Genomic DNA, 13,760 nt, shown 5'->3' on the forward strand with positions numbered 1-13,760 from the left:
TGGAGCTGGGAAGGGAGCAGTGGGCTAACTTGCCCGGTCCTTTTTGGTGTTGGGTCCTGCCAGAGGAATAGTGGCAGATGGGTATGTTTTTTTAGTTTGCTTTTGTTGGCGTATATGCTACAGTTTGAAGGATGGTTTGCAAGCAGCTTGAGTTTCACCTCCTCTCTGACCCTGTTTGAGCCCTGAAAACAAAGTTGCTTTTGCAGTGCTTGTGACCTTGGCAGAAGTAGCAGTCCGGGAGGAGAGACTGGAAGACGCGTACCCATGGCGATTAGGAGCAGTGCAAGTGTGAGAATTCCTATTATGTCTTATTTCTTTTGGTTTTTAATCCACTTTGTTAGCTGAAATGTGTTAACAAACACTTTGTTTCCATATAAATATTTTTTTATTGAATTGGCCCTTGGGACCTCTGTTTTCTTTTAAGTCGATGCGAGGCACAAGATGGCTGCTAACATTTCCTGGTTTGAAGTGTTGGCAGCCAATCAGAGGCAAGCTTGTGCTCGGGAGGGCTTAGCCAATCAGATCACCTAATTTTGAAATATTGATGTCTGTAAATCTTCAAAAGTCTTTAAATCTACTGAACGGATTTACACCATTCAAAAAAGGCATGCTTTCTCTACCAAGACCTTTCTCCCTGCCATATTTAGCGTAATTCCGTTTAGTAGTTTGACCTGTAGCATTGTCTAAAGTTTCCTATGGAAATTGCATGTTGAAAACATGTTTTGGGACCCCCCTTTTTTCTCAGCCCCCCCTTGACCAATCAACCCCTAACTTTCAAGATAGGAGCTGGATTTTGTAAAGATTTGTCAAACAACGCTAAAGTTACAATCAAAAAATGCTGTTCCTGTAGAAAAGTGGTCCTTTCTATAACTATCTCCATAGGAAAAGCATTTTTTTCTTTTCCCAATAACTTTGGCGCCGGTTGACGAATCTTCACAAATAATTCAAAACTTGTAGCCCACTCCGGTCAGCTCCTATCCTGAAAGTTTGTGGGTGATTCACCAAGCAGGGGATGAGAAAAAAGGGGGGTCCCAAAACGTGTTTTCTCCATGACATTTTCCATAGGAAACTTTAGACACGACTACAGCCCTAAACTGCTGAACGGAATTACACCAAATTTGGCAAAAAGGTAGTGCTTTGTTCAGAAAGTGCCCTTTTTTAAATGGTATAAATCCGTTCAGTAGTGGCTGAGACAATAAAAAAATAAAAGTTTTGATATTTAGAGGCTCGGTGGATCCGCGGACCCTCCCAATCACGAGCTTTATTCTACTTGGCTGTCAACACTCCAAACCAGGAAGTGTTGGCAGCCATCTTGTGACTCGGTAGAACGAGTCACAAGGGAAACAAAGGTAAAAAAAGAAAATGGGGCAGGGAAGAATTACCCTGACCCCCTAGGCTTGCTCAGGGCGAAAAAATCATTTTTATTTTTAAATCATCAAGATTCACACAAAAAACGAAGCGCAGGCTCCCACGCTTCGTTAATTTTTAGCCCCGAGTGGACCAAGTCCCAGGCTCATGCAATATTGTAATTGAGGGGGCCCAGGGAGGCCCCTGCAGCCACATGGACACCACCCCCAGGGCTTATTTATTTTAATGTGGGTTTGGGGCACATGCCCACCCCCCCAAGCCCCGGGGACCGCTACCCCAGTGCTTTTTTAAAATATGTGCAGGGGGCACATGGCTCCCCTGCAGCCCTGGGGACCGGCACCCCCCAGGGCTTGTTTTGTTTTTTAAAAAAACCTGTGCGTGGAGGCTAGAGCCCCCACACGCCCGGGGCTGCCACTGTGGGGGTTCGTTATGGACCCTGAGCCCCCGGGGACCACCACTTCCCCGGGCCTGTGCATTATGTGGGAGGGGACTGCGCGGCCACCCTCCTGGAGCCCTTAATGACTCTGGGGACCACCACCCCCCAGGGTCGGCTCCTGCACTGTCCCGGGGAGCCCACCCTCGGGACACTGATGTTTGCAATGACAGGGAGGGAGCCCCGCGGCTCCCGCCCTGTCATTGCAAACTGCTTTGCTTTGCTTTATTGAAGCGAGAGGATGAAACCTGCTATTGCTTTAATGAAGCAAAGCAGATTTGCTTTTCTGCAAGGAGAGCTGCATGTCAGCAGCTCCCAATGTGGGAAAGCAATGCCGGCTCCTGCAAGAGGCGGGGAGCCGGCAGGGACCGTGGGGGCATTGGGGCTCCCCCCACAGTCCCCAAAGGAGAAGGCAGGCTCCAGGGGATGGGGTTCCCAGGGTTAGAAGTGGCCCGGGAGAGGGCCACGTGGCCCCCCCTACAAAAATGTTTAAAAAAAGGGCTGCCCCCCGGGATGGGGTCCCCAGGGCCAATAGAGGCCTCAGGAAGGGGCGTGGCCTGGACCACCTCTCTGCAACGAAGCTCTGTGGCACTTACTGGTGATACCTAGTGGGCTAGCTAGACCCCAGGGACCCTCAGGATTCAAGAGGACTTAATCCCCCAAACTTAAAACACGCCACAAGGCATGTTTGCACAGTGGTGAAGGGAGTGGGCCGGCCTGAGGTGACATGTGTGCAAACACACCCTGTGGCACTTTTTAAGTTAGGGAATTAATTCCCCTTCAATCCTGATGGCCCCTGGGGGCCAAATAGGCCACCAGGTGCCTCCAGTAAGCGCCACAGGCCTGCGTTTCAGAGAGGTGGTCCAGGCCATGCCCCTTTATACACCTCTCTGCAATGCAGCTCTGTGGCACTTATTGGAGGTACCTAGTGGGCTAGTTGGACCCCAGGGACCCTCGGGATTCAAGTGGACTTAATCCCCCAACTTACAACACAGCAGGGGGTGCGTTTGCAGAGTGGTGGAAAAAGGGGGCATGGCCTTTGTCTACCTCTCACAAACCCACTGCATGGGGCTTGCTGGAGGTAAAATGTAGGCTAGTTGGTCTTTAACTCCTTCGATGCTCATGACGAGCTCATCATAAGGTACAGTGGAGCTGTGCTCATGACGAGCTGAGCTCCTCATGAACAATAGGATTCAATCGATATCAGCACAGGAGGAGAATACCATCAGCAGCTATGGTGTTAAAGGACCACCAGCAGTGAAGGGGACTTCAATCTCCACCCACAGCGTGCCAGGAAGCGTGTTTGTAGAGTGTTGGGCAAAGTGGCTGTGGCCTGGTATGAATACTTACCAATGCTGCTGTGTTGGACTGACTGGAGGTAATAGTTGGCCCCCAAGGATGTCCCTGGTGGCCAACTACCCCTCTTCTTACCTCCAGTAAGTCCCACACAGTGGGATTGCTAAGACGTCTTTGGAGGAAATGGCCACCTTTCTCTACCAATCTGCAAACATACCTCGTGGCAGACTATTGGATGGGGATGAAGTCCAATTTAGTCCTGAGGAAGTTTGTGGGCCAAAAATCCCTCCTGGTACCTCCTTTAAGTCCTACGCAGCAGAATTCCTGAGCATTGGTTGGAAGCCCAGCACCCTTTTTCCACCACTCTGCAATTGCGAGTACTAGTTAGAGTAGCATATTTCTGCACCTTTGACTTAGACGTAGTTTTAATCCCCCTGCCCTATTATGGACTGAGTGAGCTAAAGAATGATGATGTATTAAACCCAGATCAATTGACTGGGGCTGAGTGCTTGCAATGTTCAACACTCCGTCCATCATTGCCTTTGGCTTTGCTTTGTTCGCCCTAAGTTGGCAAGGTATGCCCAGACGTGGGTCCCTTGCTCACTTTGCCACTGGATTCAAGTTAGCAGGGCTGATGATGGCTGATTAGCCAGAAACCGGTCCCAGGATGCTTGTTTCCTGTCCAGGGAAGACATGGCTTGGCAGTTCAGGCTGGACTGTTCCCATGAGGCACAGGGTCAGACTAATTTGCATATGGTCATGTCTGAACTGGGGTGGCGGAGTGAGCTAAAGAATGATGATGGATTAAACCCAGATCAGTTGACTAGGGGTGAGTGCTTGCAATGTTCAACCCTCCGTCCATCATCCCCTTTGGTTTCTGCTTTGTTCGCCCTTAGTTGGCAGGGTATGCCCAGACGTGGGTCCCTTGCTCACTGTGCCACTGGATTCAAGCTAGCCTGAATGATGATGGCTAGCATTTAAAAACGTTAGAAATTCACTTAAAACACCATAGGTTTCAGGCACATTATAGTTAGAAATTAGCATTTAAAAAACCTTTGAAATTCACTGGAAAAAACATAGGTTTCAGGCATGTTATAGTTAGAAATTAGCATTTAAAAAACCTTAGAAATTCACTGAAAATATCATAGGTTTCAGGGGCATTATAGTTAGTTGGACATTTCACTCGTAAAAACATAGAAATTCCCCCATTATAGTTAGTTCAGTTAACTATAACTCGCGCCCCCACAATGCACTGCTGATGACGTCACTCATGACATCACTGATGGCGTCTCAAATGACATCATATATATATATATATTTCGTTTTATGGTTTGGTGGGAGAATCCAGCAGAGTTTCTTCATCTTGCAGTAGTCATTTTTTCTTGAAGTATTTGGTTGTTTAAATTAGTTTGCATTTAATATTGTTGAATTAATTGTTCATCATATTTTATTGGTTAACATTGTTTACAATTTTATTTTATTGGTTGGTTTATTTTGATATTTAAATACTTTTTTATTAGTTATGTCCTTCTATGCTAAACGTTGATTTCGTTTTTTCACCATATGGGACATAGTTTTATAGATTTGAATAAAAATGTGAGTGTGTATATATATATATATATATATATATATATATATATATATATATATATATATATATATATATATATATATATATATATACATATATTTAGGGTGATGTTTAACCATTTGTAGTTAATGGTAAAGTATTCTTCTGATTGTATCAGTATGATTTAAGGTATATAATTTATGAGGTTGAATGGTAATAATTTTGTTGATGTGTTTTAGTTTTTTCCCTAAAATTATTTCATGTATAAAGTTAAAAAAATATATTTTCTAATGATTAAAGATTTTGGTGATAGAAGTTTAGCCAAATTGTGTGAAACAATATTTTTGACATATCATATGTTGATTTAAAGGTAATAACTTTTTTTGTTTCCAATATTTCTATTTTTGATATAGGGTAAAATCAATATTTGTAAAAAATGTATTTGTGTTGTCATTATTTGTGGTTTTACTAGTTAAGTAGAGGAAGGCAATATTTTTGTTCTAATATTTAACTTTAAGTCAGGGATTTCATAATACTGCCTTACAATTTATACTATTGGGCACCACTCATTAGTCATGTTTATATGTAACTCCGCAGTCTCCAAGAGGAATCCTTTCCTCACTCATGCTGCCCTCCACGTTTCAAAGGCCAAAAGGAATAATTCTGGCATTTCAATAAATGGGCATAAGTGACTGATTCTTGAGAACCGAAGGACATCTGACAAAACCTGTGAGGAGTATTGCCTGGTTGTCCAAGAGCTTTGTAGGCCTGTGAGTAGTGTTGTTGAGACACATCGTAAAGACCTCCATCAGCATTTACACAACACATGATGGTATCTTGCCAAGCAGATTCAATTTGGGTATTCCACGGATGTCACATAATAAGCAAACCTGGATTCCAGACTGGTGTAGGCCTATTCATTTAAAGCAGTCTAGAAGTGATCTCCCTAGATTCATCAGACTTATGGCCTTCTTATAACTACTGTGTAGTTGTAGTGGTGGTGTGATGACTGCTGCACTGTGTAACCTTCCACATTAATACAACTGCCTTCGTTTTGCCACTGCGAAACTGCTGGCCCCGCCGGGATCAAGGATCACACGGGGCTGGCGGTCTTTCACTGTGAAGAATATGCTGGCAGTGCTGCAACCGGTACCACCAAGAATATTTTGAGTTGCCTCACGGCCATCCTTTTATGGCATAGGTCACATTATTACAAAGTCGGTGGTCGGACCTCCACGAGACAGCCAGCACCATGGGGATTAAGGATCCTGCTGGGCTGGTGGTTTTTACCTGTGAAGAATATGCTGTTGGTGCTGAAGTTGGCACCACCAAGCATATTTTGAGTTGCCCCAAGGCCAACCTTTTTATGGTGGTGCGACCGCAATGAAAAGGGTGGTGTAGAGGCAACAGGCCCCCTGCCCTTCCAGGGCCTAAGTGTGAAATCAGGGGGGCATTGCATGCCTCAACCTATTAGAACTTGCAGACGGGGCTGTCATTGTGGCGGTCTGCATGTAAGGCTTTCCAATGAGCGTTTCAGGCTGCCACCATTGGAACACTGCTGTGCCACCCCCCCCCCCCCCCCCCACAGATTACAGTTGTAATCCGACGAGCAGTATTGGAACGACTTTGGCAATCCTCCCGCAGGGTGCTGCATGGTTGCCAGCAGGAGGACTTCCAAAGTTGTAATAAGGCCCCAACTGTGGACATGAGGAGCTGAATCTATCAATCTCACTAAGTGCCATGCTATTCCACAGTGCCCCAACAATTTGCTCCCATCCCACTGAGAGGTTCTCCAGCTACTTTGGCGACAAATACATGCAACCAGGCCACCCTCAAAACTCCAAATAAGGCCCTCCCTCTTTTCTTGATCCAGAAATGAATAGTAGCTTATTTCTGTCTTTAATGAAACAAAATCCAACTTAATACTTTCCTAGGAAGGACTCCATTTACTGTTTAGCAGACAGGTAGTCCATCAAAGTTTGACGGATGTTCCATCCTCTTTATTTAGAGTAGTATTGATTTTAACGACTGTGTAATCCGCCAAATTAGTGACCGATATCCTGTTTCACAACCTCAAATAATGCATACAGCACTGGTCCCACAAGTCAGCAGTTGCTAAGCACCTTTTATACTGCAATTCTATGTTGCTGTAGTTACATGTAATGAATTTGTTTAGGTTTCGAGATAATGTAGCCTGTCAAATAATACTTAAATATTTGTGTCCTGCAGGAAAGGAAATGTACCAGCCTGCACGGTCCCTCCCCTTTGCAGGAATATGGAGACCTACTTTGGCTGCTCTAGATACTTTCTGTCACACCAACTCTTGTATTTTATGGTCGCCAAACGGGTGAGTTCAATGTGGTCATCTTGGCCCAAAAAATATATTGGATGCTTCTTTAGTGCTATTAATTCTATACTTATGTGGTTTATTTAGAAATAAGGTGTTAAAGATAGAAAATCTTTGGGACAGAAGTTAAAAAATTCACATTGCCGTCATTTATCAACTAGCAGGGGTCAAGAGAACAGGCCTGGCTTTTTTTATTACATGAATGCCTTTTTTCATTGGTGATTTTGTGAATGTGGTTGTGAGGCTTGGAGAGTATGTGAATACAAGAATGAGGGAAAGAGACAACTAAAGAATAGATAAGTGACTGCAGGGATGAATATACGTGTGACTGATCGAATGCATGGATGGAGCATTGGTGGGTGAAAGGATGAAGAAATAAATGCATCTTTGAATGAAAAGGTGAGTGGATACATTGATGAATAAAAAGATGAGGTCATGGATACATGGGTGAATGGGTGAGTGAGTGAATGACTGAAGAATGTACTACATGAGTGGGTACATGAATTGATAAATGTGTACTATAATAATTGACACGTTTCCTTGCATTACATTCTGGTCATCATGCATAGGGGTGTGAACATTTAAAAGAGCTGATTTCTGGAGGGGGCGTGGCCGAGCGCGAAGCGAGATGGCCGCTTAGTCCGCGAGCTCCGCTCGCCACGGCATGAATCCTGTCAATATCCTGCCTTCCCCTGCTTGCACAAGCTCGGGGCCGACCTGACGTGGCGTCGGAAGAACTGGGGATTAGCGGGCGGCAACTCTGGAGTTTGGACGTGACCGGCAACCCTCCCTTTGCTCCTTTCCGCCTGGGCCGTGACGGTGTCCGACTGCTGGCTGAGTGGCCGGAGGTTGATGCCGGCCGCTGATGTCACTCGAGGACGCGGCTTTGCAGGCCAAGACGCCCATAGCTCGGAGCTGCGGGAGGCGGCACTGGAACTGCTCAGACAGACGTGGTTAACGAGCGCTGCTGCAGATACGGTCGCACACACTGGAGATTCCTCACCGCCAGCTAGTAAGACTGTTCCTTTGTTCTTGAGGCTGCTTGTGTGGGTCAACTGGACGGGCGGGGGTCGCCATTTTGGATCGGGTGCAACGCTACAAGCACTTGTGGACTTGGGACGGACCTGTGCATCTTTCTCGGACCTCAGCGACATGGAGGTTGGCAATCTTGCATGCTGTTGGTGGGTCTGTCCCTGATATAATGACCTCGTGCAGCACAGCGCGACTACTGCCCGTGCTTCCCATAAGGCGTCCATAGACTGAGTGACCTGCATACGGCCATGGTGGAAATGGCAGACTGCTCGTAGCTGTCAGGGCCGCTCCGGATGCTCCTCAGGATTGGATTGATGCTCTAAGGGGGCCCACCTCTAGATCAACCCAAGTCTGACTGTAATTGTGCCCAGACTGTTAAGGCGATCAAGCGGGGGAAAAAGGTGGGTCCGGAGGAGAGCAGCTGGGCACTTGTAACCATAAACCTGTAATTACAGAAACACGGGGTAAGTCCCACAGAACCCTAAGCTAGAACATCAACTACTTAACAATACAATTGTTACCTCACCTGTGTATCCCACAGGCGTGCCTTTATGAAGGAAGGATCTAAGGGCGGTCTCTATATCCCCTGGCTGTACTACTGGAAAATAGAATATGGAGAGCATTAGATAACCCCCATGTTCCCTCCCCTCCTTGAACGTGTAATTTAGGCCCACAATGATTACCTACCCAGTTGTAGGATACAGATAACCTAAAGTAGCCCCATGGCACCAAAAGCAAATAAAGATCTCCTTCCTGGTAAACGGTGGTTGAAAACAAAAGAACTTTCTCCTCCGAGGAAATGCTAGAAGCTTAACCCCAGGGTGTGCAAGACGCAACTACCCTAAGATCTCTCCAACATTCCCTACAATGTATATAATCCCAAAGTTAGGAAAAAAATAATATATATAAATATATGCCCAGCGTATAGCGTCTATACAGATCCTGCTCTGTAGGCGCTTCAACAGTGAGTAATTAGTACTGTAAATGTAAGGCGGCACCTATACCCAGGTGTCCTGCGCAAACCGGAGCAAGACGCTCCCTGTAAGTATGCAACAAACAGTATCTGTAAACACCCTTAGAAAGCAAGTGCCCCACTCGATCAGTAAACCTGTTGCTGGAAAGATAACAGGACCCGGGCGCTTCCTAAGCCCCTCCAGGTAATCCACACTCGAATGGCAGCACTCGAAAACACACCGCGTTGTAGGCGCTTCCTAAGCCCCACCAGGACACTCGAGTGACAGCACTCCAAATCACACCACGTTGCAGGCGCTTCCTAAGCCCCACCAGGATATTCCACAACTGGGCGAGGAAAACCCAGAGCAAAGTACTCACACGCCGATGACGACGTGTTCCCTCCACGCAAGCGGAACCTTGCCTCCGCCGATAAACAAGGATCCGGAAAGACACCACAGTCAAACACGAACCAACTCCAGCAGGAATAATCGGCAGCGCGTCGGCCGCCCGACTTCCTGATAATCCTTAGACGCGTCGCGTCATAGGGGCGCGCGGCGCGAAGGATCATGGGATATGTAGTTTCCCATTCCGTTTCTCAGGACCGGGCAGGCAGTGATTTACCGGAGGTCGGGGAGGGTGAATCGTGACAGTACACCCCCTCTCACAACACTCACTGACTGCCACCAGGTTTACCAGGATGAGACAAATGGAACCGCCGCACCAGTCTAGGTGCATGAACCGCACCCACCGGTTCCCACGAATCCTCCTCGGGACCATAACCCTTCCAAGACACCAGGTACTGGAGTTTCCCCCTCACTCTACGAGAGTCCAAGATGCGCCGCACCTCGTACTCCACTTCCTGTTCGACCCTTACAGGCGCAGGGACGGTATGTCTCGGACCCTGAGCAGGCTTGACCAGTGAGACATGGAACACAGGGTGTATTCTGAAATGTGAGGGGAGTTTAAGTTTCACCGCTACGGGGTTGACCTGGCGAACCACCTGGTAAGGACCGATGAAGCGGGGATTGAAAACACTGAACCTTTTGAAACGAATGTTCCTAGTGGACAGCCACACCCAGTCCCCTTTCTTGTACCCAGGACAGGGCCTACGATGTCTATCGGCCTGTGCTTTGTACTTTAGTTTAGCTTTTACAAGATTGTTTCTGGCCTGCATAACAGTCTTCCGCAATTGCACCAATCTTGTTTGTAACTGTGGGATCGGGGTTTCAACACTTGGCACACTCAAAGGAACAAATCTGGGATGGAACCCATAAGTACAGAAAAACGGGGTACACAAGGTAGAGGAATGAATTGCGTCATTATACGCCACCTCCGCCGACCATAACCATTCCACCCATGCTTCCGAAGAGGTATCCACAAAACACCTCAGGTATTGTTTGAGGGTCTGGTTTAACCTTTCGGTCTGCCCATCCGTTTGCGGATGAAAGCTGGTGGACAAGGAGGAGGCAATGCCCAATCGATCACACCAGACCCTCCAAAATTTGGCGGTGAATTGAGCCCCTCTATCTGAAACAATAACCTTAGGTAAGCCATGCAACCGAACAATATGGATAAGCAGCAACTGGGCTAATTGACTAGCTGTGGGTACCCCTCTACTGGCAATGAAGTGACCCATCTTGGTCAAGTAGTCCACGACTACTACAATCGCCGACATCCCATGATCCTGAGGGAGTCCCACCACAAAATCGACTGAAAAGCTTTCCCAAGGACTCACAGGCGTGGGCATTGTTTGTAACAGCCCTTGTGCTGGTCTATGATCGCTTTTGGCCTGCGAGCAGACCTCACATCGTTGAACCCAAGCAAACACATCCGGCCGGACGGTAGGCCACCAGTAATTGCGTAGCAGCTTTTCCAAAGTCTTCTTCCCTCCCGTGTGTCCTGCGCAAGGTAGATCATGGCACCACTTAAACACTTGCTTTCTCAATGCAAGAGTGGGGAGAAGCAATTGAGACCCCTTCCTTGGCAGGCCTAGCCGCATTTTCCATTCCGGGTGCACCCGAATCCACGTCTTGCAAACAAAGGTCTGGATGCCTTTCTTGACCTTGTGTAGAAATTCCGCCGTATGGATCACCCCTATCACCTGTTGAGGTTTGACAATGCTGGTTTCAGGAGACTCCCTCAATGCTGGGTGACTTTCTTGACGTGTGAGAGCATCAGCTTTCCGGTTGTCACATCCCGGGCGGAAGGTGACCACGAAATGAAACTCCGAGAAGAAAAGCATCCATCTCAGTTGTCTGGGAGTGAGATGGCGTGCTGCTCTCAAGAACTGAAGGTTTCGGTGGTCTGTATAAACAGTGATTTGGTGTGTAGCACCCATCAACCAATGCCTCCACTCTGTGAAGGCGTCTTTAATAGCAAGCAATTCCTTCTCTGCAATCGTATAATTGCGTTCTGCCGTATTTAACTTGCGTGACATGAAGGCAATGGGATGTAGATGACCGGTATCTTCACTCCTTTGCGATAGTACAGCCCCCACCGCTAGTTCAGATGCATCCGCCTCTACCACGAAAGGGAGGCGTGGGTCAGCATGTGTTAGTACCGGAGCAGATGTGAACGCGGTTTTCAATCGATCAAACGCTGTTTGCTCTTCAGTTCCCCATATAAACGGGATGTTCTTCCGGGTTAATCTTGTAAGAGGTGCCACCAGATCCGAAAAGTGAGAGATGAACCTCCGATAAAAGTTAGCAAACCCCAGAAGTTTCTGGATATCCTTGACATTGGCGGGTTGAGGCCACTCCACAATCGCTCGTACCTTCCTTTCCGCCATTATCTGCCCCGATGGAGTGAGCATAACTCCCAGGAATTCCACTGACGTGACATGAAACTCACATTTCGTCAGTTTGCAGTATAGATGGTTTTGCTGTAAAGACTCCAGTACTTGTTTCACATGTTGAATGTGTTCTAGTTCATCATTAGAGTAGATTAAAATGTCATCAATGTAGACAACTACAAAGATGTCCAGGTAGTCTCGCAACACCTCATTAAGAAAAAATTGAAAGGAAGCTGGGGCGTTGCATAGCCCAAAGGGCATCACCAGATACTCAAAGAGCCCATACCTGGTTTTGAAAGCGGTTTTCCATTCGTCGCCTGATCGTATGCGTACTAAATGGTAGGCTCCCCTGAGATCTAATTTTGTGTAAATCCTGGCTGATCTCACTTGTTCCAGTAATACAGGAATCAACGGAAGTGGGTATTGATTCTTGGTGGTAATCGCATTTAATGCCCTGTAGTCTATACAGCAGCGTAATTCCCCATTTGCCTTCGGAATAAAGAAAAGGGGGGAAGCTGCTGGGGACCGTGATGGTCGGATGAATCCCAAAGCGAGTAGTTTGTCCAAATATTCCCGTAGGTGTTTCGTTTCGGGTTGGGATAACGCATAGATACGACCACATGGAACCACTGACCCTGGTGTTAAATCTATGCGGCAGTCGTATTCCCTATGGGGGGGAAGCACTTCTGCTTTGGTTTTGCTGAAGACTTCTTCATACTCCTGGTAACACTGAGGTAGTTCCACCTCTTTTTCCGCAGCTGTGGAAATGTTGTGAGTGACAGCCAATATCGTAGATGGTCGGGGATTCTCCTGGATGCAATGATCGTGGCAATAAGAAGAGGAGAACTCCACAGATTGTTCTTTCCATTTAATGATGGGTTCATGTCTTTTCAGCCAAGGGAGTCCTAAGATTATACCATAATTAGGGGCCTGGATGAGGTTAAATGACAGCTGTTCCTTATGATAACCCCCATACCACATCTCATACTCCGGGGTATGTTGTGTGATAGGACCGGATTCCAACACATGACCGTCTACTGCAAACACTTCTTCCATGACGGGTTTATCGACGGGGTTCACTCCCAACTTCCGTGCTTCTGCCAAATCCATGAAGCAACCTGTTGCTCCGGAATCTACCATGGCACGTACATATTTAGGGGATTGATCAATCCATAATTCAATGTCTATAAAGAACAACTGTTTTCCCACTCGGTTTTCTTCGGTTATCGAAGGGATGAGATGTACACTTGAGTCCCTCCCTTCCTTAGAACTCAAGCATTGGAGTTTTCCGAACCCTTGTCGACCGTAGATACTGTTCCTGGACTGGTACGATAGCGTCCTCCTTTTGGTTTCACAGGACATTCTCGTAAAAAATGGCCTTTCTTCCCACAATACAGGCACAGCCCAAATTTGCGACGATGTTCTCTTTCACTGCCAGTGAGGGATGCCCGCACCACACCAATGTCCATAGGTTCGGATTTGCCTTCTGCTTTCTCCCCACTAGTTGGTTTCTCCCCGAACACCAGGGGTTTGTCTCTTCTTCCAGTCTCGCCCTTTCTCTCTCTTAATCTATGATCTAAGCGTAATGCCAAATCAATAAAGGCTGCACATGTGGTAGGCTGGGGTTCAACTTGTGCTATTACGTCTTTGAGATTGTCTGTGAGCCCTTGGTAAAACAGAACCATCTGTTTGGCTTCAGGCCAATCTGTTTCAGCGATCAATCTCCTAAAATGATTTAGGTATGTTACGATATCGGAATTGCCTTGTTTGAGAACAAGCAATTCCTTATCAGCTGAAAAAGTCTCAGCTCTCCTGTCGAATGTTTTCTCGAATTCCGCTCGAAACAGGTCCCAATCATAAAGGATTCCATCATTATTCCTGACTATCGGTACAGCCCACTGGGCGGCCTCACCTCCTAAATAGGAGATCAGGAAGGAAACCCGTGATTGATTAGTCAAAAAACATTTGG

The 13,760-nt window shown here is 46.9% G+C and overlaps 1 protein-coding gene across 1 annotated transcript in view; it reads left to right on the forward strand.

The window, feature by feature from the left end:
* Nucleotides 1-13,760, forward strand: part of LOC147688483 (UPF0764 protein C16orf89 homolog) — a 723,296-nt gene that overhangs the window by 340,692 nt on the left and 368,844 nt on the right. Inside the window, exon 4 of the mRNA XM_086939833.1 lies at nt 6,897-7,014. Coding sequence (XP_086795959.1) covers nt 6,897-7,014 — 118 coding nt within the window. The remainder of the gene's footprint in view (nt 1-6,896; nt 7,015-13,760) is intronic.

The sequence above is a fragment of the Lissotriton vulgaris genome, chromosome 10 (assembly GCF_964263255.1).
Source record: "Lissotriton vulgaris chromosome 10, aLisVul1.2, whole genome shotgun sequence".
NCBI lineage: Eukaryota > Metazoa > Chordata > Amphibia > Caudata > Salamandridae > Lissotriton > Lissotriton vulgaris.